Raw genomic sequence first — 25077 nt, 5'->3', positions numbered from 1 at the left:
AAGTCAGAAGGGATGAAAGATATCTTTAGCGGGCGGTTTATGCAGTCATGATATTATTGCATCAACTACACAGATTGAATCCGGACGGCGGAATAAATCTAACGGCGGAATAGAGCCGGTCCAAGAGGCCCTATGCAGATGGAAAGTCAATCGGAGGATTGCTGGTTGCCTAAAAAAGGGGTATAAGATGCGCTACTAATAAGGAAAATAGACTTTAACAGAAGAGCATGTACATGGTAGCCAACACCTGGGAAAGGGGATCTCGCCTGGGTATAAGAAAGTTATACCCTTTCCCTGTAAGGTTGTTCTCTCCGCACGAGCCGGCAAGTAGCTTTGTCCAATAAAAACGTCTCAACTTAAAAAAAAAAAAAAAAAAACAGCCCATCGCGGTTGAGCAAGACTAGAACTAAGACATGAGGCATGCGTTGCCCGACTTGGGTGCTCAATAACTAAGAGAAGTGAAGGCATTTACGTATTATGTCAAATATACGATTGGCTCGTCTTGCCATGGGTACCACTGTCAAAAAAAGTAATTTTGTCCAGTTCTAGTATGTTCCACAACATGAAGAAATTTTCTCTTTGTTCTTCTTAGATATTAGCGGCGGCGGCGGGTTGAACCGCAAAAACCCTAATGCGCTTCAAAATCCACAAAACAATGTACATGTACATTTTGGGCTCACCAATTGACTGCAAGTCATTCTATTCTCCTCTTTTTTTTGCCTCTTTTTTCAGTCTCTTTCTCGCAAACCGTGCCGATATCCCGTGTGGAATGCCGCAGGGTCTTTTTCGGAGGGACTGCAAGTTCTAGACCATCTATTGCTTGTCTTCAACCCACAAAACCGCACATGATATGCTTACTGCAAAACAAAAAAGATGTTCCCGACGCCATCACACCCTAATGTTGGACTACTACTGTAGAATGGAGCCGTACCGTAGTATGCAGACGACACTGGCCGCCGGTGGCCTGCCGAAGTGGGGCGACCGATGTGGAAGCAGCTTACGGTACTATTGCGACATTGCCCCGAAGCCTCTTGATGATATGACTAAATGTGGGAAAGAATGACAGAAATGAGCCATTCTTTGCGAGTACAAAAATCCTACGGCCGATGCTGCGGCTTACCGCAGTAAATGAAAATAAAAAAAAAAGCTGATACTACCCTGTGTGATATTGACGGCGAGAATGGGCAACAAGACCCTGCCCAGAGGTCGGCAGTTAAAGAGGGTGGTGGTGGGAGAAGGGTAGAACATTGTCCGTCGCGCTCGAGTAATTATGTGATGATCTGATACGGAGGGTACATCGTGTCGTATTCTGTAATAAAAGAGAAAAAGCAAGTGGGTGTGTACGAGGACGCAAACCCAGCTCCAACGCCACCAAAACGGATGTGCGAGATGGCACCAACGATAGCCGCCAGCCACAGACCCAACGGTCTTGCAAGCGAAAGATTTGTTGCACGTCGCACGTCCAAGATCTGGATATCAAAGGGAAAAAATCTATTCCTCCCTCGTACAAAAGGTCTGAGGGATGGAGCCCGATGTTACTCGACTTTTTAATGTGCCAACGTGGTTGACGACATAGCTGTTGCCAAGTTGACAATAGTCAAGTGCAGAATTAAGGTAGGGTAGACAGATGAGACCATAACTTGGACCCGAACTCAAGCGCACGGAGAAGGGTGACGATATGGAAAGCAGGGACCAGAAAGACCACTTGAACCATGACACGTCAAATAGCCGAATCTGTTTCCAGACCGGTCCCAAGCAGGGAAGACCACTGGGCTGGAAAGGAAAAAGTCGGGATCTACAGACACACACACACACACACAACCTCCAAACCTTCGCCCAAGCGAGCCCAGAGTAAGCGATCCCGAGAGCCAACCTCCCACCAAGCGAGCGGCCCGGAGCAGCCCTAGGATTACGGCTTTCTGCCAAGAAGGCTGCATTCCCAATCGCTACTTGCGATGAGGTGTGGGAGCACAAGGGGAAAAAAAAGAGTTTTCCTGGACGAGCGATGCCTAAATAGGGCTACCGCTACCAAGGTGCCAGGTGGCCCTGGGGCCCAAGTTTCCCAGTCGGAGAGCTTTTCCGCCTCGAACCATGGATACAACAAGGAAGGAAGGGGGAAAAAAGAGCGAGACCAGGGCTTCCATAAAATGGAGAACTTTGGTGGTCAGCAAAGCCTCAAGAGGGGGGGCCGGTTCTTGATCCCCGTTGGACCAAGGAAGAAGGAAGAAAAACAAAAAACACACACACACACATCTGAACAAATCCCGGCCCATGCCGTTTGAGTACAGTACTATGTAGAAGAATGGAGCAATGGCAAGGCCCAAGGCAAGGTAAAGTGGCGGGGCTCGCAGAGAGAATATGCAGGTACGCGGTCTTTTGTGACTTTGCTCCGAAGGCCGCGATTGGTTACCGGTAGGAGGAAGGGAGACAAAGGCTGGCACCACTTGGGATTTCTACCGCGATGATCGCTTACTGGTCTCTTTCAAACTGTGAATGGGTTTGTTGGGGCTTGGCCCTTTGTTGGTCCAGGCTTTTTTTTTATCTATTTTTTATTTTATTTATTTATTTGAAATCTTAATTTACCGGCTTGACCAGCCGCACTAGCGATTTTCGGCAGAGACAATTGGATATTACAGCAATTGTTGATCTTTAATCGATTCGGGTTGCATGGCATCGTGTGTGGGTGCAGGACTGGCCTAGGCTTGCTGATCTTTCTTGACGAGATTTGTGGTAATACCGGTACAGTAGTGATACTAATGAACGCACTCAGTGATTGATGCCCCGGTATGAAATAATTGTGACAAAATGCAGAATGTAGGTACAATCGCACAAAATCATGGCCCGCCAAGAGTGGAGAGGAAGGATTTTGACTTGGACGAATACAATATGGTTAAGGAATAGGGAGTGATTGAGAGGCCGGAAGGAGGACTTGTAGGTTCTAGGTAAGTATTTCGTACAGATTACGCAGGGTTGCCTTGCATGATTTCCAATAATGCTTCCTACGCAGTGAATACAGTAGTAGTAAGTAAATAGTAGGCAGTGGCATATAACATAGTCGTTCAGCGGGAAAAAAGGTCTTGCTAGAAAGGATAGACCATGTTGTCGGATACCCTGGTCATTAGAAGCAAGTAGAAATCGATGGAATCATGACCTACTATTGAAGTCTCAAAATCCATAATTTCATTTGCAAGTAAATGCTTGACCTGCCCTAACCTGACGCACTTACGGACGACGGTAGGTAAATATTCTACAAAGTAAAGGTGGGCAACTGGAGCATAGCATAGCCTCAATGGACTGTGTGGGACTAACAACAGCTCCATGATTGATTGATGCCTGAGGTTCTGGTTTTCTTTTGGCGAGCTTGGTTAACCTGGGTTGGGAAGCTGGAGAGCTCGGGGGAAGCTCTGACCTCATCGATGTGGGGTAGGAATCCCCCAGCCAGCAAGGCAAGGTAGCTTCATGGGCAAAGCTATGACTTAGCAACGCACTTAAAGCCGTTACTCAGCATTCGACAACAAATGGCCTATGAGAAAAAAAAAAAAAACAAGGCAGATATACGTCGCCCTGCTGACGTCGTTTTCCCAGGAACCCAAGTGCCAAAGCACCTTGTTTCTTTTTTGGCACGGTTTCAAAAGGTTGCGCTCAGATGGGTACTCTTTCCAAAAACTGGGCCAACGGCTGCACGGATTTGTTCCCCTAGACTCGTTGCTGTTGTGGATTGCACCGTTGAAGCTCTTGGGCCAGACAACGACTGGCGGGCTGGGCGAGAGCGGGGACGCTCTCTCTTAACACCCAGTCAGGTATACTTCGGATACTGCGGTAGACATTATACTACCGGTGGCCTGGTTATACCACGATACCGTTGCCCTGTCGAGGTTGCAATCCTTCCGAATCCGGATCCAAGAAGAAAAAAGCAAAAAACTCTGTCGCGCCCGGTTCGTTATGTGACCCTGGCTCCCCAGTTTCCAGCTTGGAAAATGTGAAAAAAAGGTGACGCCATTCGCTTCGTACATTTTGCTCTTCCTGGCCCAAAACCCGCGACCTTGCCCATTTGGTAAGCAATGCTTGCTATACGTGAAGTTTTTATTAACATGTTTGGTAGCGTAATTAAAATTCCCGCATTTTTCTTTCGGTGAAGGATATGTCGTTAGTTTGCAGAATGCAGAATGGTGAGCCAAGTTAGCCTGGTTGCAATTGACGTTCATGTCGTCGCGACAAACGCAATCGTGGCAGTCAATTGAGCAAAGTGTCATACAGCACTTGAAAATGGTAGAAACACCTCGGCAGTGTGTATACTACGATTGCCGAATGCGACTCCAGCGTTGCGACGAGCAAAAGTTTTCGCCGTAGCGTGCAACAGATTGATGGCTGGTTGGTTCGACTCGGTAGCATTGTCTGTTTGGTTGACCTGGTAGCGACCGAATTTGTCTACGTCGCAAGGCTCGCAAAAAGGGGCATTGAAGCTCACCCTGCATTGTTGCCAGGGCTTCAAGATACAAAGTGTCAGTGCAGAAACTGTAGATATGGATATCATAGAGCACGGGACTCCAGGAGATAACCAAACCATCATTTCATACTGTATGTGCTAATGTTTGCATAACATCCCTTACAAAAGATTTCTAGCTCGGTGCAAGTAGAGTACAGTAGTGCTAGTCTACTTCTATGCTTATGCGCCCCCATTTCCCGAGGGCGGCAGCCTAGCGGATTCGGCAGCCACGGGGCGTTTAACAAGTCCCTTGGATTCCTATTTCTTTTTTTTTTTTTTTTTTTTTTTTGTGCTCTGACTGTGCAGTCAGTGTCCTACAGACGGGTATACATTCCAGAGTATTCAGGGACCACACTAATGCATGCGCGTAACATTATTAATTCCATTCCGACAATGTTCTTCATACAATTCTTTTTGGGAGAGATGTTTTGACTTGAATTTTGGCTTTTCTCGTGTCTGCCAGAGCGGCCGGCGACGGAAAACCGTGCCTGCCACGAGGATTCAACAGTAACAGCGGGACTTTTCCAGTCCTGTCGACCCTAGACCCTGGACCCTGGACCTTGAGCCTTGTCCCCTCCCATGGTCCCATACCCGCCCACTTGGTGATCCTGGAGTGAGTGGTAGGGGAAGCTTGAAAAAAAAACTTTTGCTGGGAGCCGGGATCATGACCAGGGGAAGCAGCGGGCAGACGGAGACGTCGGCGACTGGGCAAAGCCCCAAAGCCGCCGTACCTACACAACAGTGCCTCCTTTAGCCAAAGGCCAGCAAATCAGGGGCTTCACAATGCTACAGTTTCCCGCCATCCCGTTGCGAGGAACTGACGCCTGGATCGATTGTCGATGCTGGCTTTGATGGCCGCTGTCTGGTAGGTCTGTGTTGACCTCGGCTTGGGCTAGCTTAGGAGGAGCGCAGGATTGTCTCTAGATGGGAAGTACATGACAAGGCCCGTAGATCATACATGTACATACTGTTCCGTCGACCCTTTCCTCACTCGTAGTTATCCTGGCTGTATACCTTCATATCTCACTGCCTCTTTGCCTGCCCCATCATTGTCACAATTTTATACTTTAGAAGCAAGGTCCTCGCGCAACGATACCGAACTGTCTTTTCCCCGGTCGCGAACAACGTTAAGGCAACAAAGGCGGGAATTGGTGTGGTCGATCCACCATCACAAACAGTCAGCCAACATTGTACAGCGTCGCCTAAACTTCCTGGCTGGCTATATGCACTTGCTAGAGAAATCAATCGGCTCTATTGACTGGTCCGGCACTATCGACCTCACGTGGGACAAATACTTTTTTTTTGGGCCACCTAAACAAACGCAGAGCATCTGCATCTCTGCCCAGCATCACTCCGCAGAACACGGGAACACAAACCGATTGATTGATTGACTGATTTGAGTCGACTATTGTTTGCCATCCAATCGTTTGCTCAAGTTCCCCGAGTCTGGCCCAATCGGTCAACCACCCGCGTTTGCCGTGGGATCATCCCGTCTTCCCCTTCTGGCGGTTCGTCTCATTCGTCCAGACCACCACCAACCCCAGCTTTTTGTGATCAGACCCAAGTTCCCTGGAAGAAGGAAGAAAAAAAAAACAACAAACTTCGAGCTGTTGAAACAAATTGAATATAACCCTTACGTTGTATTGAGGGCCAAGGGAGAAAGTCACCACGCTTGAGCCTCTTTTCAGGGAGAAGAAAACAACAAAAAGAAAGGGAAAAAAGAAAGTCGACTGTTTCGGGATATTCCACACTTCGCCTCGCTACCTATTGCCTTGCCTTGCAGCTACCACACACACCAGACGCGCCCTCCCGTCCGAATCAGTGAGCCAGCCGAACGACATCATCGTCTCCTAGCGAAGTTAGCCATCACCAATAGGTTGCGGTGCTGCCCGACTTGACTAAACACGTGGACCAGTACCACTGAGAACCGCACTTCCCCATTCCCCCGCAGCAGGTCGCCAGCAAACAACGCACCGAGACATATTCCAAGACTTGCACACAGGACAGAAAGAGCCGACCCCCCCAAAAAGACACAGCAGTCCCATCCATCGGATTGACTTGCTCGTTTTTTACTGGTCGCATTGCAGCTCGTCTTGCTTGGTGGGCAGTGCAGTGCGCTTGTCAAACAAACCATCTGACAGCAACACGACTTTTTCCAAAGACGAGATCCCCACTTAAAGTTTCTGTCGTCTTGTCTTCACGAACCACTATTACGAACCCCGCAGGATTGAGCCAAATTGCTGCCAACGGTACCAGATCGGACGCGAGCCCAGCCAAAGCAAAAGAAGACCCAATCGATTCGACGCATGAAGGGTCTCTCTGCTCTGCTTTGCTGTCATTTCAAAGTCCCGGACTCACCAGCCGATTAATTGATTGCGAGGGAGTTCAGCGTTACTTTGCTCCGTAACATCAACTGGTATAAGGGAGCACTGTGCGAGACGACCCGGGTTTGGGAAAAAGAGCTCCTGCGAAGTTTTTTTCTTTCTTTTTCTTTTTTTCCCTTCCCTTTTCGCCGCCCCTACCTCGCACCCACAGCAACTACAGCAACTCGTGCCGTCATCCAAGTCAACCGGAAAACTGAGTCTGGCCAACCCGACCACCCACTTTTATCCCTGTCCCGTCCTCCCCACCACCAAACCAAAAGGAGAAGCAAGCCCACCCACACCCTGACGACCGATTCGACCGTGCACGAAACGTTTCTGGGTTCCTTTTTCTTTTCTTTTCTCTATTTTTTTTTTCCTGGCCCACCCCTGCTCGCATCCTTTTTTTGCTAGGTTCAAGCTGTTGTCTGGTGTTGTGGTGTTTTGGCGCGCGTGCCTCTGCAACCGCTCGTCATCCCGACACTCGACCGACTAGATAATCTGCCTATTGGCACCTACCTTTTTTCACCAACCCCACCTACCTCGAAACGGGATCTCGTCAATTTCCCCCGACTTGACCTTTTGAGGACCAAGCTTAGAAGCTGCATTAACTACAAACATCTGTGCGCCGTGGTGTCTGCGCAACGGTCGATCTAAACAAAAAACAAACGGCGCCATATACTGCTCTTCCTTTTTGTTCGTTGCAGCTTCTGGTTGAATTTTATTCAATTTTAGCTCAACGTCGGCGCAGAGCTTCAATTCTGCAGTTTCCTACTGCCATAACGACAACATCACACAGAGCGCGTTGCGCATTTTGCCGATGCTTTTACCAGCAATATGCCCGCCAAGTTGAAGCCATTGCTGTTGCCCCAGATGGTAGAGGACCGTCGCAAGGAGGCCGACCAGACCTTTTTTTACCTGCAAGACAACATTTCGTCCTCGGAGATGGCGTCGCCAGTCACCCCGACCTTCTCCCAGCGCGATGGACATATGCAGCAATACTCGAGCTCGACATCCTCACTTGAGCTGTCTGCTTCGTACTGTTCCGACAGCTCCGTATCACCCGCAGCCCTCGCTCAAGTGGCAAGTCAGATGCTCAACCAAAACATTCTCCCAACGGCCAGCACGAGCTCGAGCACAAACACCAGCGCAAGCACGAGTGCCACTGCTACCAAGACCCCGACACCTAAGCGATCACTGCCGGATGTTCAGGAGGAGCCGTTTGAGAGGGATGGTGATGACACTTTATTACCAGAGCCTTTCGATTTCCCCGAGTCGCTGGACATCGACGACGATGCCTACTGTCTATGTACGTTATATTGAGTCATGGCCTTGCCCTGGCACTCGTTACTAACGCATATTATAATTGCAGGCAGCGATATTTGTGAGCACCACAGGCCTTCGCTCCCCCACAGCGCCTCGATGCCCTTTGACGAAACCGATCACGAGATGGACTTCATGAGCGATAGCGACTTTCCTTTTGCTACCATCAAGAGGCAACGCGGTCGCAGCGGCGGCAACGATTCACCACTCTCTGGCTTGACCTCAAGGATTCGTCTTCCCAGCATCTCCAGGTGGAGATCTACAGAGAGGCGAGCAGCAGCTTCTTCGCTGAGCTTCAGCCCTGCCTCCGAAACCACTCTTGATTACCGGCCATCGATGTCGATTGGGCCCTCGAGCCGATCATCTTCAGTCTCCCGAGGACGCCGTCCGACTCTGGACCGTACCTTCGAACCTCCCTTGCCTCCGACACCAGCCCTGTCCTTCTACGAAAGCTCGGCCACCTCCCGCGACAGCATTTCGGTTCCTACGCCGCTGGATATCGAAGCCGCCAACGAGCTTGGCAGGAGCTTAGAACGGGAGCGTGCCATGGCAACAACTCCTCTCCTCCCACCCCTTATGACCAAGCCGCCCCCTTCTGCTGCTCCCTCTGCGCCTCAGTCTCCTCTCGAGTTCCCCAAGATTGAGCCGTACCAACAAACTACCTTCAGCTCTCCCGAACTGAGCCTCAGCTCACCACAGTATTTCCCCGCCCCGGCTCTCAGCACGAAACCTTCGATATCCTCTTTCCGCCACTACCAAAGCTCGAGCATATCCGCCCCTGCCACTGCATGCCCTTCAGAGGTTTCTAGCCCCATGTTCAACCTGGGACTTGAGCTGCAGCAGCCCGACTCTTGGTCCGACAGATTAGGTCACGCAAACTTCACCATCTTGCCTAAGCCGTATGTGCCGCAAGAGGTTTCGGACCTGGCTGTTTTGGAGGCACTACGTGCGGATTGGAACCAGGCGCGAATCAACTTCACCAAGCACCTGGTGCGCACCGGAGAGCATTATGGGGCAACTTCAAAAACCTATCAGCTCACCGAAGAGAAGTGGGCCGAGATCGAGTTGGAATGGCGCCTTGCCCACGATACTGTTGTGGCACGATTTTCCGCCATGTGCAACGGTAACGGAGACACATCGGAAGCTCTGAGGTGGCGCCACCAGCAGGAGGATGTTACCCTCCCTTCGACGGTACCAGTCATGCTCGATGGCGAGGGCGGCAAGTTCCCCGCCATGGGCGACGAGGACATTGTTGGCCCAATGATCCGTGATGCTGCCATGTCTCGAGAACTCTCGCCTTCGCGCCACGGTGGCGCCTCGAGGTTCTGGAGGAGCATCGTCGGGCGGGTCAACGGTATGAAGAAGTAAAAAACAGCAATCGAATTTGTTACAACAAACCAGCAACTTAGCGCGGAGTTTTGGGCGCGCACTACCGGTTTCTTTTGATTTTGGTTTCAACGCATTTACGAACGGATGGACGGCGATCACTGGCGCAAAAACAACAAAACTTTTACACGATATCTCATCTCTATCCATCCCCTCTGGGACGGACTTTACTGGCCTTTGGACACGATTCTACTGGATTTATGACACGATTTTCACTGCGCCTTTCTCAAACAACCTCAAAGCGAAATAGACTCGATACCTGTGTTGGGTACGGCACTGGGCCATGGCGCCACTAACCACCCTCACACCCTTCCCTACTTTTACCTGACTTTCCAAAGTCAATACAACAACAGACATAACCATATGATGCCCATCATGACGCTCTTTACATCTACTTTTCTTTCTGTCTCCTCTCTCTTTTTCTTTTCTTTTTTTCTTTTTTTCTAACCAAGATATCCAAATATTTAAAACCCAAGCTCATGTCTCAGAATTGTTCCTCCCAACCACAAACATGTCTCCTGATGGAGTCACCAGAGCCTATCAATTGACTATTTTTGACTACGGAGTACATCTATTCTTTTCCATACCTATTGGCTAATTCCCGCTCAACACGTCTTTGTCGTTTGATCGAACACTTGAGCCTGCAATTCAGGCGGCGGATGGTCCCGTCACCCCGCATCCTGCAATGCAGACAACCGTAGCTGCAGAGGATTACCTCCAGCTACATATATCTATCTGATACACCTTATCCTTATTACCTATTCCTTAGACGGTAAATTGTATGCAGTCTTCACCATATTCTGCAGCTCCTATTGGACTCTCCTATTTGGTTGATTTTATCTTAATATATATACCCATGTCGTTGGCGTGATTGAAGAAAAGGATTTTACAACCTATCATTTTGTATAGAAACTATGTCTACGGTGGCGTTGTTTGTAAAACTAGAATCAAAATATGAGAGTTGAACGTGCTACTTGCATACACTTGGAACATTGGCCATCTCGCTTCGTGTCACGCTGGTGTTTGTTTCTGTCGTGCGTCGTTGCCTCTTGGACAACTGAAGAGACATGGCTTCCTCTTGTCACAAGCAGACGTTAGCGCGTACATGTAAGGGACCAACAAAAGTCAGACAGCCTGCGGTGACCGATAGCATGGCCGAACCAGAGGATTTTGCCGACCAGGTCCTGTGAGATAAAACGCATTGTGTCCCTGGGTGAAGGGGGAGAAAAACACAGGCGCAAAGATCAAGGGATGCGCGGACTTCCGATGCGTTGGCTGCGCCCATGCGTGCTTGGGACGGCAACGCACAGATGAGGGCGGCAGGGCCCGTTTGTGAGGAGGAAAAATGAATAACACGAGGTCCGGGAGAGGGGGGTCTCGCAGTCTGCACGCACATTCGACTTGGTATTTCCTTTTCCCTCCCTTTTTTTCGTCTCTTCTCTTCATTGTCTGCGAAAAAAAAAACGCCACTGGTTCACCATCTTGAGCGGGATGACAAGGCACAAGGCGGATAAGGCGGATTTTGCCCTTGACGGGACGACCGGTTTCTGCCGATGAATTCTAGGCGTCCTCCTTCCCGTGCCTGTTGAGAGGGGGTGGCCGGGTGGCGGCATAAAGCCGTGTCTCTGCGCGAGGTGCGTCCAGAAGATGGTCTTCTCTCGCCCCCCCTTTTTTTTGACAGACGTCTCCCCCGACTATGCTGTTTGCTTGGATCTGGCTGCAGACACGTGGCAAACGGGAAGAGATGCTTCGGGATAGTGCTAGGTACGCCTCCCTCCTTTGGTGGATTTCGAGGGAGAGGCGGTGGCTTGTCTCGGTACCTGCGCGAAAATGCCTTGGTTGGGATGAACGGGAATGGCGGGAGGCTGCAGAGTAGGGGAGAAGCAAGTCAAGTCAGCGGAATACAGAAAAAAAATATGTAGGCAGGTAAGGCGTGTTCGAGGTTGAGTATTCGTCCTGCTGGAGACTGCAGGTGGTTGATGGACCCTAGATGCTGCATGGTCTGTGGGTGAGCGACCCTTTGTAAACGTGGTGTTTGCCTGATTGTTTTGACTGTCTGTGATTCCAATGACTTTATTATTTTCGTTTATAATTTTGATTTTAACCAAACAACTCTGTCTTCAAGTTTTGTATCGGTTATTTGTCTTTGTCCTCCTCAAAGCAGCTTCCTCAGAGGGTTAGGGTTTTGGCCAGCATGTGAAGCTAGTGGGGTGGTAATAAGGCGATTGATGTCTTGTGGGGTGTGATTAGCTGTAAACTTCCATGAATTGTTTCCGCAAGTAACTTTCTCTTTGCCAAATTTTTACATACGCCACGTCATCTTAGAAGTTTATGTACCATCGCAATCTCGGACGTGGTCTTCTTCTCAGGCATTCATTTTGCATGATTGATTCTGACTGGATCAATTGAGCACAACCTGCTCACCTCTTTCACAATGTCCCATCTGGGCCGTGTAGGCAGGGTGGCTCTCCAGCACATCCATCTGCCATCCAATGCCTTCACCCACGCGTACCCGCCCTACGCCCTGGCCGCGGCTCTTCAATCACGCCTGCAGCGGGCCCTTCTTGACAGCAAGAGCGACCCGTCATTATCACCACCGCCGCCCACCATAATCTCTTTCACCCCCAAGCCGACGTATACTCTCGGTCGGCGGCAGACCGTTGGGTCCGATATCAACGTTGACGCCCTCTCCCGCCCCCTCATCGTCACACATCCAAGGTCGGATCCGGGGAACGAAGAACGCATGCGGCCGATTGTCCTGCGCTCCCTGCGAGGCGGCCAGATGACCTACCACGGGCCCGGCCAGGTCGTCATCTGGCCCGTCCTGGACCTGCAACCGGCGTCGGGTGGATACAAGAGCATGGGAGTGCGACAGTACGCGGATCTCCTGCAGGACGTCACGTCAGACCTTGTCAGGAATTCTCCTCATCTACAGGGGAAGAAGCTCGAGACCGTCAAGACTTGTGATCCGGGAGTGTGGGTTGCGGAGACGGCGCAGCAGAAACCGCGCAAGATCGCCGCCATGGGTGTGCATCTGCGGCGCCACGTGACGGGTTTGGGCGTGGCGCTTAACCTGACTACCCCCGGGACCGAGGCAAATGTCGGAGTGGAAAAAGACTCAAACGGCGAGGACAACAACCCCTGGCTCAGGTTTGTGCCCTGCGGCCTGGAGGGGAAAGCTGTGACATCCGTTTTCCTGGAGGCCCAGGGTTGGAACAACGCCGTCAGTCGGGACTCCACCCCCGCTTCCGATTTGGCACTGCTCCCAGACCCTGGGAAGGGTTGTGCTCAGACGTGGGCCGGGCTGTTTGCAAATTACCTTGGGTTAGACTACAACCCGGGGGCAGTCGATGAAGATGTCACGTCCAATATGGAGGGGCTCACAGCGGAGGCGAGATCTATAGAGGCGGAGATAAAGGTGAACTCTGATGGCGACAGTGCCCCCGAAGCCGCTGCCAAGCCTTGAGCCATTACTGGTGCTTGATTCGTTCTTTGCTTTCAGAGACGCAGTGGAGTTATCTGGCGACAAAAGATGACACAAGCATCCCCGGTGGGATCGCGTCAATCTCGGTTCGTGTGGAACGAGGTACAGCCGTTATGGCCGTTTTGGCCGATGATCCTGAGCCACGGCTTGGGTGGACAGCGTCAGACCACAACTGTCAAAAGGAGGGGACCAACAACACAGACCTCTTTTTTTTCCTGTGTATCAGCAACAGCAGCTAGGCACTAGTCTGGTCATTATTGCACCACATAAAAGGGACTGCATTGCTAGCTCAATTGTGCAACAAACCAGAAAAGATCCCGGAAGGTGCCAGGGAGTGTAACCATGGCAGCGCAGCAGTCTTTAGCGGAATTTTGCACCTACCGCAGCAAGAAGTTCTAGGCCTTTCTGTGCATCACTGGCCTGACCTGGATCCCCGCACTCTGACGAGACACAGCCTGGCACGGCATCTATTGGCAGGAGGCACGACATATGCGTGCTCGCTTGGACTTTGGTGCCTTGTTGGCGCGCCCTGGTGCTGTGGCATCAGGAATTAGGACCCCGTACCCATGGACTTGCAGTACGATGGCCCTGATAAGCACTCGAGGCCTTGGTGCGACTTCACAAAGCAAAGGGTATGGCAACCCACACATGAAATCTCCGGGCTAGGGGATGTGAAGTCTGGTGTTACCTGGTGGTAGCAAAGGCGAGATCAGCATTGAGCCCGATAGGGCCGAGATGTAGGCATGGCTGGCTGGCGTTTGGCTTTTCGAGTTTGGAAAGTCTGCCATGTCAATAGACGTACGAAAACCGCTGTAACCAGGCCATGCAGGGTATGGCGGATAGTACAATCACGGACCAAGATAGAGTTACGAGGACAGGCGAATTCTGATGATCTTTTTTTCTTGTATTACAGCTGGAGACAGCCAGACACAGTACTCATGCATGCTGGATACCTAGTCATGAGAACTATAGCCCTCTAACTGGTACAGTTCTCACTTCAACTCAAACTTTTGGCGGCCAATATCATCAACACCCAGCCTCTCAATAGATCCACTGCCTTCGGCGACGACCTTTCTCAGATCGCCAGATGGCAGAATAACGGTGAGGGTCTTCCAGGGCGCGGCAAAGCCGTCGCTCTCATCGCGGGCAAACTTGACCTTGACCTCGGTCTTGGAGGCGGCATAAGAGAAGGTGTACTTGGCAATCTTGTTCTTGTGCGCGACCGTGATGCCGTCATCCTCGTACCACGTCGTCTCGTACCAGCGGCCCTCCTTGCCGACGCCGGGCGGGGGCGGGAAGATCTCGACGGCTCGGTAGTCGTCGAGCGGCAGGCTCGCCACGTTCTCCTTCTCGCCGGGCGACAGAACCTGCACGTCCCTACCAACTGGCAGCACCTTGCCGACCTTGCCGAGGATGGGGATGCCGGCGCCGTGCCACTCGGCGTCGACGTTGACCCACTGGCCAGAGGTGAAGTGCTGGTAGGGCGCGTTGAGGTTCAGCCAGCCCTCGTCGTCGTGGTCGCCGGCGTTCTTGGGCAGGTAGACCTTGGAGCTGTTGACGCCGGGCTCGTAGACGCCGCCGATGAGCAGCGAGTCGCCAAACAGGTACTGGGTCTCACCGTCGGTCAGGGTCTTGTTGGACCAGACCTCGGGGTCGCGCTCGTAGCCCCAGCCGGTCCAGCGCTGCGGCGGGATGGCGGTCAGGTGGCTCTCGAGGGCGAGCGAGTAGATGTAGGGGATCATGGCGTAGCGCCGCTTGATGGCCTTGCGCACGAGGTGGGTGATGCTCGGGTGCATCCAGGGCTCGATGACGTCGCCGACGGTGTTGTCGGCCGCCGAGGTCTTGAAGCAGTTGATGGCGAAGCGAGGCGACATGCAGCCGATCTGGACCCAGCGGAGCAGCAGCTCCGGGTCGGGCTGCGGGCCCTCGAAGCCGCCAATGTCGTGGCCGAAGCAGTGGATGAGCGAGAACATGGCGTTGAGGGAGATGGCGTTGGCGCCGCGCATGCCGTGCCAGCTGGTGGTGTTGTCGCCGCTCCACGAGCTGCAGGCGTAGCGCATGGTGCCGGCCGTCGCGCTGCGGGTCAGCACGAACGGCCGCTCGTCGGGCCTGACGGCGAGCATGGCGTCGTGCGAGGCCTTGCCGTTGAGCTCGGTGTGGAGGGCGCGGCCCCACACGCCGATCTGGGGGCGAGAGCGCAGCTCGGCGGGTATGTCCTCGGCCATCAGGTCGGGCTGGTCCAGCTTGCACTCCCAGGCGTCGTCGGGGATGACGTACTCGTTGTTGTCGTTCCACATGCAGTCGATGCCCTCCTCGGCCAGCTGCTTGATGCCGTTGAACCACCAGTCATAGCCGGCCCGGGAGGTGAAGTCGATGTGGCCGCCGTCGTCACGCTCACCACCGCCGGCACTCCAGAGCTTGGTGACAGCCGAGGCGCCGGTCTGCGGGTCCTTGAACAGACCACCGGCGTCCCTGAGCTGCTTGTACTCGGGGTGGCTGGCAATCAGGTAGGGCTTGACGTTGGCGATCAGGCGCATGCCGTGGCTGTGGTACTCCTTGATCCAGGCCTCGGGGTCGGGGAAGCGGAACCTGTTCCAGTGGAAGACGTTGCGGACCTTGGGCGGGGTGTGGGACACGTAGTAGCCCGAGGACATCTGGTAGGCGGAGCAGGGGATGTCGTGCTCCTTCATCTTGCGGACGAGGTCGAGCAGGGCCTCGCCGGCGGGCGGGTCGTCGAGCATGGTGTACTTGTAGCCTCCCGAGAGGTAGCCAAAGGCCCAGCGCGGCACCAGCAGCGGCTTGCCGGCCAGGACCTCGGCGTAGGTGGTGACGACGTCCTGCAGCGTCTTGCCGACGATGGTGTACTCCTCGAGTCCGCCGTAGTCCTGGCGGTAGACCTTGTAGAAGCCCCACATGCCGTCCATCTCGCAGCCGACGCTGTACTCGCCGCGCGAGTGCGTGGTGGAGAAGGTGGCCACGACGCCGTCGGGCGTGGCGTTGATGAGCAGCGGGATGTGCTTGTACATGGGGTCGGTGCGGTGGGCGTCGTAGCCGAAGCTGTCGGTGGCGGTCAGCTGGAACCGCCGGCCCGACAGGTCCATGGGCGCCGCCTTCTCGCCCAGGCCCACGTGCAGCGTCTTGCGGTTGTAGCGCGTGTAGTGCGCCACGCCCTCGCCGTCGACAGCGTAGCCCCTGCCGGGGACGTCCTCGAGCAGGGGCGTGGCGTCGTCGGCCTGTCCGGCCAGCCGGACCTTGAGCAGCGGCGTCGCCCCGCTCCAGTCGACGGTGACGGTGCCGTCTCCGGCCCGGATCGTCTTGGTCGTCTGCCCGGGCGCCTTGACTTCAACGGTGCCGGACGGCAGCTCGACCTTGGCGCGGGTGACGGACGGGTGTGGAGGGAGCGGGTGGGTTGATGAGGTGTATGTCGTCCGGAAGACGTTGGGCCGGACGGCCTCGAATGTGAAGTTGAAGGGCAGGGACTTGTCATTGCAAGTCAGGTTGACCGAGGGGGAGTCGGCCTGCTGTGAGGGCGACGCCGCCCAGGTCGAGGGGATGAGTTCGCGTTGGACCATTGTTGCGGTTTTGGTTCTTTTCGAGGGACGAAGAATACAAAGTCTAACACCGTTTTTTTTTGGTTTATGCCGCCCGGATAATATTCATCCGATATAAAAAAGTACCAAGACAGGGGACATAACTAACAAAAGAAAAACAGAAACTATGGTGGTATGCGGCTCAAGCAGTGTTTAGTCCTGCCTTCTTTTAAGGCTTACCCCAAAAAACACTTCCCCGGAACCGGCGAGCGAGTGAGGGGCACCGGCACCCCGTATCGGGGGGAGCGCCTGGGAACGGGATCGGGGTAAAGGTCCCACATGACTCGGGAGCATGGGGGAAAAGGACAAGCCCATTCGACAGGTCTTGCATTGCCCTTTCAGCTCTCTCCTCCTATAAAGTCCTTTACCGTATACTGGTGCGAAGCAATGGGGGAAAGAGTTCGGACCAATCTCCCGAGGTTTTGACGTGTGTGGGGTTGCAAGGACAGTATGTGGGGAGACAAGGCAGGGAAGTGACCCCCAAAATGACCCCCAAAAAATGAGGAGCAAACCGCCTGCGGCGTAGACGTAGTATTTTGCTAACAAAGTGGGCAACCCCAATTGGGGCTGGGACGTCAGCCGACCAACAAAAAGCCGTTTCCAACGACCCAACCCCCGTCGAGCCCCTTATAATAATCCACTCGGACGGGGGGGGATGACCAGCATGATATTGCTGGTACTGCGATGTCATAAACGTATCAGTACTCGCACGTGTTGGGGCCCTCGTGTCGAGACCGCTTTTTTCTCCATTACGTACGGAGTACCTCTTTTATTTCTTTTTGTTTTCCGTTTCTCCTGGCGAGACTTTCCCAGACCGTGTGCCTCCTCCACAGGCGTCCAGACAACGCCTATGGAGAAGCACTAAAATAAACCCAAATACACAATCCCCGTGGGGATTTACCACCACAATCCGTCTGCTCCGGTTTTTTTCCACAAAACCCCACACAAGGAATTTATTTGTGGGCATTCGTCTTTCTGGTGTCTCGAATGGCTTCGCTTGAATGGGAATGGTCTGGGGGGGGGGGTGACGTTGTGGTAGTTGTGTAATTGGGGAAGATGCCGATAAGGTGCCGACAGCATGGGTTTGGGATCTGAACGGTTATAAGCCGGGACGCGGCCGGGTTGTTGGCCCTTGAGAAAGTGAGGGCTGTTCCTGGGTTCTTATCTGTTTCTTGACTTTGCAGTAGAGTAGGCCTGCAGTTGGGACATTTCCAACGCTGTCGAGGGTGTTTGTTGCCCTTTTTGTTTCAACTTATTTGCTTGCTGCATTTGCAGCTAGTCACTGCTGGCCCTTATCTAACAAGATGGCTGATCCCACCGCCAAAGATTCCATCGGGCCTGAGAGTGCCCAGATCGAGTCGGCGTCCCAAGACAAGGCCACGGCGATACACACAGACGATGCGATTCGTCCGGCGCCGAGGCTGCCCAAGGGCATGGACAAGGCGGAGCAGTTCCTCAAGGAGGCCGGGCACAGCGTGACGGTGACGGTGGGCAGCAACCGACGGGTGGTGCGGCGCATCGACCTGCGGCTGCTGCCGATCCTGCTGGTGGTGTACAGCCTCCAGTCCCTGGACAAGAACACGCTGTCGTACGCGGCGGTGTTTGGGCTCATCGAGGACGCCAAGCTGGTGGGCGACCAGTTCAGCTGGCTGGGCAGCGTCGTGTACGTGGCGCAGCTCGTGTTCCAGCCGCTGGTGGCCTACCTGCTGGTGGTGATGCCGGTGGGCAAGTTCATGACGGGCATGGTGTTTTGCTGGGGCGCCATCCTGTGCGGCATGGCGGCCGCGCACGACTTTGGCGGGCTCCTGGGCGCCAGGCTGCTGCTGGGCATCTTTGAGAGCACCGTGGCGCCGGCCTTTGTGGCCATCGTGCAGATGTGGTACCGCCGCCGCGAGCAGACCAAGCGCAACGCCGCCTGGTACGCCATGCTGGGCATCGTCAACATTGTGGGCAGTCTGTTGACCTACGGCCTGGGGCACATCCAGACCGAGGCGCTGCACTCGTACCAGATAATATTTTTGTTCTGTGGCGGCCTGACGGTTGTGTGGTCTGCTGTTATGGGGTGAGTGTAGCTGTTTTTTTCTTTCTTTCTTTTTTTTATACGTATTGGAGAGAGAGAGTGTGACAGAAAAAAAAATACTAACATGTACACCCCCCCAACACAGCATCTTCATGCCCGACTCCCCCATGACGGCCAAGTTCCTCAAGGGTGACGACAAGCTCATCGCCGTCGAGAGACTGCGCATGAACCAGCAGGGCATTAGCTCGGGAGTCTGGAAGTGGGAGCACGTTTGGGAGTGCATGATGGACCCCAAGACCTGGCTTTGGTTCTCTACCATGTTTATCATTTCGTACGTATTTTTTTTTTCTCATTTGTTCCTCTTCTGTCATGAACACCACTAACAGTTGTACTCTTTTCCTCCAACAGCGTCCCCAGCGGTGGCATCTCCACCTTTGGCCCCCTCATCATCGGCTCCTTTGGCTTCGACCGCTTCACCACCATCCTCTTCAACATCCCCTTTGGCGCCATCCAAATGGTAGCCACCCTGGGCGGCGCCTGGCTGGCCGACAAGATCAAGATGAAGGGCCCCGTGCTGATGCTGCTCTGCATCGGCCCCATCGCCGGCTGCGCCATCCTGCTGGCGACGACGCGCGAGGCGTCGGACCGGGCGCTGAACCTGTTTGCCTACTACATCATCTCCCTGTACCCGGGCATCTCGCCGCTCATCTACTCGTGGTCGGGCCAGAACACGGGCGGCGACACCAAGCGCAAGGTGACGACCGCCATGATCTTCATCGGCTCCAACGCCGGCAACATCGCGGGCCCCCTGCTCTTCACGCCCGAGGAGAAGCCCGGGTACAGGAGGGGTCTGATGGCCAACCTCGTCATGTTTGCCCTCCTCATCGTCCTCTTCGGCCTGGGCATGCTGCTCATAAAGTACCTCAACAAGAAGCACGCCGCCCAGCGCGTCGCCCTCGGGAAGCCAGAGGTCGTCATCGACTACAGCATGGCCGACACCAGCGCGTCCATGGGCGACGACGACCCGATCAATGATGAGTCGGTGGGCGAGAGGGGTTTTGAGGACACGACGGATCTGAAGAATGAGGATTTCATCTATGTGTACTAGATTTCATCTATGTGTACTAAAGGACGGAACTTTTTTTTTTATTTGGTTGGAGATGCCAGATGACTGATTCTTTGGTCCGAGTTTTTGTTCGCGTTCGGGATTGGGACATGTACGTTAAAAGTCAGCCTAGAAATTCAAGGGATGCTTTTTTTGTTCTGTGGTCTGAATAATCGGCATAATAGTTGGGTGATGATGCAAAGCCTACAATGCGGATGTGATAGGCCGGGATTGATCTGATTAAGCGATAGAGAATTGAAAGTCTTTGTCCTCTAAACTTGGGTCGAACATGCGCTGACTGGACCCAACAATCCCTTGTATCTGTGGTGCAACAAAGACCATCCATTGTTTATGGGATTCATCATTGTGCTCTTTGTTTCCTGGTGAAGTTTATATATGAAGTCTAAGGCCCGGCACTTTCCAGAAAACAGTTAATGGACAAAGTTTAACCGAAATTCTGGGTATTCGAAGGTTCCAGTCCAGTGTTGAATCTGGTATTCGTTGCGGAAAGGAACAGAAAACAAATCGTAAAAACCATCCGGAATTTCTTGGTAGCAAAGCCACCAGGTATACTATCCAGGACCCAGGACCAAGGACCAAGGACCCAGCGCGATACTTTTTTTTAAAAAAAAACAAAACACACCCAGCAAAAAAAAAAGAGACAAAAGAAACAAAACGACATGCTTCCAGCCAACCAGCAGCGACACGGCCTGGCAGCGCGAAAAGACAACCATCATCCAGGCCATCACCAAGGTGGCGCCCTGCACGGTGCTGCTCGACGTGCTCTGCGTGCCGCTCGAGGTGGTCGGGGGCGCCGTGTCGCGCACCGTGGTGGTCTGCACCGAGACGAGGATCGACAACGCCACGCGCGCCGCCATCCGCACGCGCATCGCCGCCCTCAACCCGTGCGAGGACCGCTTTGACGTCGTCTACAGGACCGGCGAGATCAACCGCATCTACGCCGAGGTCATTGGCGCGAGGAGGGAGTGGATCGCGGCCGTGTTTGACGAGGAGCCGGTGCCGACTCGGGATGCTGCTTTGGTCGAGGGCGACGAGGTAGAGGCCAAGGAGACGCTGGCCATGGTGGATGATCTGGTCAAGGCAGAGGTTGCCAGGGCGCTTCAGGAGATCGAGGCCGAGGCCGAAAAGTCATCGCCAGCAGCCAGAGGAGATGCTACCCAGGACCAGGTCACTTTGAACATTTCCAGACCTCGTGCTGCAAAACCAGCTGCCAGGCCGTCTGGACTCCAGGCCCCCAAGACCATCTCGACAGTCCCAAGCAGACTACAGGCCCCAAGCAGATTACAGGCCCCAAGTAGACTGCAGGCCCCATCTCGGTCCCTCTCCATGTGCTCAAAGCAGAGTCCCTCCGTTACACCCAAGGTCCAGCAGCGACAGCAGCAGCAGCCCAAAACAGTCCCCCGCGCACAGAGCACCAGTAGACTGCAGGCACCACAAAAGACGCCTTCGCTGTCCGCTCCCCTGCGAGCTCCGGTCAAGACCAAGCTTGTACAGCCTCGAGCAAAGACGGAGCCTGCTGGCAAGTCTGTTATGCCACGGCCTGCTGGTAAAGCGCTGGCACCGCCTCAGGTTCGAGGGCTTCCTCGACCGGCTTCGTGTGTTGCTTCGGGAGTGGGTGGTCCTTCTACAAGGATAGGCATGCTTCCAAGGGCTCTCCCTCGACCGACAAGAGGTTAGATACGGTTGACGCTGGGAATATCGAGTTTAATTTGGTCTTTAATAGCTACGTGAGTTTCTTCTCAGAGCGCATAAAGCCTACTTGATCTTCATGTCAGATATGGTATGTTACTTTTGGTGCCTGAACTATGTGACACCCCTCAGATTCATTAATTACCCACGGCCAGGTGCGCAGCGTATACCTTGGCAGTGCTGAAAAACTGTCTTCAAGCCCCCAAAAACCGAATGCTAAGTAAATAGTAAATCACTATTGCTGTCTATTCTGCCCCTGATTCTGACCATTAAACTGGGACTCGAATGCTCCAATACTCCTTTCTGCATTCTGCTGATGACGTTTCTCTGCTGCTGCTATGTTCCCCTGGTTCCCCTGTACATGCGGCGACTGTGTGTTGAAGGGCTCGGAGCCGCTATTTTGCTGAGCGTAGGTGGCAGTAGAACCGTACGAGTATGACGATTGGTGGGAAGACGAACCGGGTTTGGAGTTGCTGCCACTGCTCTGGCCTGCCTGGTTTGCGTTGCTTTGGCTATACACAGAAGAAAAAAAGGGTCAGTCCTGTCTAAATTACCCCTGATACCCATGTTAGCTCTATGGCGACCCTCACGTGTTGGTCGAGCCGTGGGTAGCGCCGGTCGAGTGCCCTGCTGACGTGTTGTGCGATGAACTCATTTTTATTGACGAGAAAATAAACTGCGGGTATCAATGAGAAGAACCTATCCTGATACCTTTGATTGTCGCAGCCTCTTGGGCAGAATTTCCCTCGTCTCTGCCTTTTGGTGAATGGAAAGTACCTGTTGACGCTGTACAAAACCTCGTTTTTATACTTTAGTTCCATGCCGCAGAGCCCTCATGTCGTCGTTTAGACTCAAGATGAGTAGTGCCCTGGCCACGCAAAACACATCTTGAGGACAAACACACCATGAGGACAAACAAACGCTCATAATGATAACATGACAACATTGGACATTTGAGGACTGTAAGTGTTTGTTGGTGTTGGTGACGTTGTCCCCAATCAATTGCGTATGGGCGACCTGCCCTCTTTGCCTAGACACAAAGTTGGATTTGAACTTTGCAACAACAGCTTACTTGCCCTTACTGTCATGGAAGTTCATGCCGGTGTAAATCGGTCTCAGCTAGACTGTCGACGAGTCGCTTTTCAAAGCAGCGTAGAGTCATTTTGTGTTACAGACGGTCCTTGTGAGTGAGGCTAAACACGGTTGACTCGGCATCGGAGCCAAAAGGCCTTTGTGGGCCAGGAATATGAACTAAATGTGAAAAAATAAGCCGGCGGCTACGGATAGAAATTAAGAATACAAACCAGTCATGATTGCCCGTCTTTTTGCCCGCGTCCATCAGGTGCTTATGTGTGTACCCCAGAGCGCCAGTGGAGAATCAACAAAATAGCCGCGGGGTTTGGTGGCATCAGAATCCACCAAACTCCACCCAAGCTCCAATTGAACGACCCTGAAGATATACGAAGTAAGCGCCTTCCTCAATCAAGCGACAGATAACGTCTAGCGATTGAAGGGCTCACTCGTCACATTCCGTCACACCCGCGCAGAAACAACCAGAGTCAGGCAGTGCAACAGAGGAGCATTCCCTCCCTTGTCCTACCTAACAACTGAACATGCCCCTCTCGGTCAGGTCTTGCTCATTCGCCTCGCAGTTCCAGTTCTAGACCTTCAATGTTTACCTGCAATGCAGTGACCCCTCATCGCCAAGCCGGGATGGCTGCCTGCTCGGGGTGGTCGTCGTGCTTGCGTGTTTGAAATTCATCGCGCCATTGGTTGTGACTCGACTTGATATAACTTTTTTGCTCGTTGACACCCCCTTTTTTGTTTCTTACTTCTCTTTTGTTTTTAAAGCAGCGTTCTTGTTTGCGTTTATCGCACCAAGCAAAGAAACCAAACGACAGCGCATCGCCCCAAAGGGCACAATCTCATCATGGCTGCCCTCCCAAAGTTAAGCGCCAATGTCTTGACTCCGAAGTTGCTCGACAAGCTCGTCGAGAAGGACGAGACCGACATCAACAAAGTCATCCGTGACCTACCTCCAGTCAAACCCATCACCCTCCCATCTCGTCCCAGCGACGCATTCGGCACCCTGGCCTTTCTGCCGACCGAGATCCTCATCGCCACCGCCTCTCACCTAGATGTACTCACCTTGACGCGGCTCGCCCAGGCGTCGATGGCGTGGAAGGACGTCGTCCAATTCAACCCCATCTACCGCGACCTGATCACCCATGTCCCGGATGTTTTAGCGGCACTTGCCGCCACGGGCATGCTGGCCGTGCATCCTGCACCGGTACTGCACCACGCCCTCCGCTCTTGGCGCTGCTCCAGCTGCGACGTCCACTTTGGCGGGTACCTGTTCCTCCCCACAGCCGAGCGCGCCTGCCTCAGCTGCCTGGCCGAGAACCCCGCCCTGCGCGTCTACGACCCCCAGAGCGTGCAGCAGTGCTTCGGCCTGTCCGACTCGCAGCTCGCCCGCCTGCCGCGCCTGCGCGTCATCAGCGGCAGCTACAAGGTCGCCTCGTACGCCGACGCCCGCGTCGGCAAGTCCATGGTCGCCGTGGGCGCCGCCAGGAAGCTCTCCGGGGGCCATCTGAGACCCATTGAGGATTTCGAGTGCGAGGACTCGCGGCAGCCGGCCGGAGACTGCGCCCGCACGGGTCCGGTCTCTGAACGCCCGTCCGGCCCGAACCGGAGGCCGCCCGGCGCCCACATGACCATGACGCTGCGCACCATGCGCGACGCGCCCCTCAAGCCGCCCGGCGGCGACCTGACGCTGCGCCCGCGGCCCCGCTACCGCATCGACGACTACCTGGCCGGCGTCGCCGTCGTGCGCATGCCCTACCTGCCCGGCCCGCAGCACAAGCCCGTCGAGCTCGACCGCGGCCGTCTGTGTCGCGGCTGCCTGGTCACCCAGACCCACTACCGGAGCGGCAAGCTGCCCGGCGGCGTGGCGGCTGCCATGTGGCCGTCGGACCTCGTGGACGGGGGCAGGCGCGCCATGGAGGCCATCACGACGCGGCTGTGGACGAGGGATGGGTTTGAGGAGCACCTGAGGGAATGCTATGGGGCGAGGTTGTTGATGAGGCAGTGGGGGGTCGTTGAGAAATGAAACCGTTTTTTTTTTCTTTTCTTCCGCCGATGTGTGTGTGTGTGTGGGAAAAGAGAAAGAAACGGGATAAGAAAAATATTGATTAACAAAAGAAGCCGAGCTAGGGAAAAAGCTAGCAAGGTTTAGCGGCTGTGCTAATTCGGACGTCGAGCGGCCCCATGCATCCGAGCGTTTGCGTCTGCCGTTTACTTTATTTCACTTTTTTTTTGTTCTTAGTCCGAGACATGATGGGATTTGGCTTGTGATTTTCGTTCTCCGAATGAATAAGATCTCGGGAGAGGAAAAGTAACAATAAAGAGAAAAAAAAACCATTTTATCATTGGACACAACTCAAGACAAATGTGCTTGCTTCTCTGTGCTCCCGTTCCTTCTGGGCTGTTCCTTTTCTGACTTACTTGACGATTACCTTCTGCACAACGCACCTCGGTCCTTTGCAGCCGGCTTGGCGCTTTTTTTTTCGGGCAAGACATTTTCTTTTTTTCAGTGACAGTTTTTTATTTGTAA

The 25077-nt window shown here is 53.6% G+C and overlaps 9 protein-coding genes across 9 annotated transcripts; 6 read left to right on the top strand and 3 right to left on the bottom strand.

The window, feature by feature from the left end:
- Positions 1 to 4448: 4448 nt before the first annotated feature.
- Positions 4449 to 5289, bottom strand: MGG_17273 (uncharacterized protein; the record flags this gene model as incomplete). Its single annotated transcript, XM_003717550.1, has 4 exons — positions 4449 to 4486; positions 4578 to 4744; positions 4893 to 5094; positions 5222 to 5289. 3 exons carry the CDS (start codon positions 5287 to 5289, stop codon positions 4667 to 4669), a joined length of 348 nt encoding a protein of 115 aa, XP_003717598.1. The 3' UTR covers positions 4449 to 4486; positions 4578 to 4666.
- Positions 5290 to 6064: 775 nt separating this feature from the next.
- On the top strand, positions 6065 to 10593 carry MGG_09755 (uncharacterized protein). The gene is made up of 2 exons (XM_003717549.1): positions 6065 to 8155; positions 8219 to 10593. Exons 1-2 carry the CDS (start codon positions 7684 to 7686, stop codon positions 9535 to 9537), a joined length of 1791 nt encoding a protein of 596 aa, XP_003717597.1. The 5' UTR covers positions 6065 to 7683; the 3' UTR covers positions 9538 to 10593.
- A 29-nt stretch (positions 10594 to 10622) lies between these two features.
- MGG_17272 (uncharacterized protein) lies at positions 10623 to 10904 on the top strand (the record flags this gene model as incomplete). The annotated part of the gene is made up of 2 exons (XM_003717548.1): positions 10623 to 10741; positions 10799 to 10904. 2 exons carry the CDS (start codon positions 10623 to 10625, stop codon positions 10902 to 10904), a joined length of 225 nt encoding a protein of 74 aa, XP_003717596.1.
- Positions 10905 to 11989: 1085 nt separating this feature from the next.
- Positions 11990 to 13021, top strand: MGG_09756 (uncharacterized protein; the record flags this gene model as incomplete). The annotated part of the gene is made up of 1 exon (XM_003717547.1): positions 11990 to 13021. The coding sequence occupies one exon, from the start codon at positions 11990 to 11992 to the stop codon at positions 13019 to 13021; it is 1032 nt and encodes a 343-aa protein (XP_003717595.1).
- An 871-nt stretch (positions 13022 to 13892) lies between these two features.
- On the bottom strand, positions 13893 to 17027 carry MGG_09757 (neutral alpha-glucosidase ab). The gene has a single exon (XM_003717546.1). The coding sequence runs from the start codon at positions 16609 to 16611 to the stop codon at positions 14032 to 14034; it is 2580 nt and encodes an 859-aa protein (XP_003717594.1). The 5' UTR covers positions 16612 to 17027; the 3' UTR covers positions 13893 to 14031.
- On the top strand, positions 15493 to 19918 carry MGG_09758 (allantoate permease). Its single transcript, XM_003717545.1, has 3 exons — positions 15493 to 18691; positions 18795 to 18980; positions 19058 to 19918. The coding sequence occupies exons 1-3, from the start codon at positions 17934 to 17936 to the stop codon at positions 19755 to 19757; spliced, it is 1644 nt and encodes a 547-aa protein (XP_003717593.1). The 5' UTR covers positions 15493 to 17933; the 3' UTR covers positions 19758 to 19918.
- Positions 19919 to 20188: 270 nt separating this feature from the next.
- Positions 20189 to 21452, top strand: MGG_17271 (uncharacterized protein; the record flags this gene model as incomplete). Its single annotated transcript, XM_003717544.1, has 2 exons — positions 20189 to 20197; positions 20445 to 21452. 2 exons carry the CDS (start codon positions 20189 to 20191, stop codon positions 21450 to 21452), a joined length of 1017 nt encoding a protein of 338 aa, XP_003717592.1.
- Positions 21453 to 21699: 247 nt separating this feature from the next.
- Positions 21700 to 22558, bottom strand: MGG_09759 (uncharacterized protein; the record flags this gene model as incomplete). Its single annotated transcript, XM_003717543.1, has 2 exons — positions 22176 to 22558; positions 21700 to 21976 (listed from the first exon to the last, which is right to left on the bottom strand). Exons 1-2 carry the CDS (start codon positions 22283 to 22285, stop codon positions 21700 to 21702), a joined length of 387 nt encoding a protein of 128 aa, XP_003717591.1. The 5' UTR covers positions 22286 to 22558.
- A 376-nt stretch (positions 22559 to 22934) lies between these two features.
- Positions 22935 to 24892, top strand: MGG_09760 (uncharacterized protein). Its single transcript, XM_003717542.1, has one exon. The coding sequence runs from the start codon at positions 23395 to 23397 to the stop codon at positions 24571 to 24573; it is 1179 nt and encodes a 392-aa protein (XP_003717590.1). The 5' UTR covers positions 22935 to 23394; the 3' UTR covers positions 24574 to 24892.
- The last annotated feature ends 185 nt before the right edge of the window (positions 24893 to 25077 follow it).

The sequence above is a fragment of the Pyricularia oryzae genome, chromosome 4 (genome assembly GCF_000002495.2).
Source record: "Pyricularia oryzae 70-15 chromosome 4, whole genome shotgun sequence".
Taxonomy (NCBI): Eukaryota; Fungi; Ascomycota; class Sordariomycetes; order Magnaporthales; family Pyriculariaceae; genus Pyricularia; species Pyricularia oryzae.
Note: the sequence above shows the minus strand (reverse complement) of the source record. Positions and strands in the feature narration are given on the sequence as shown.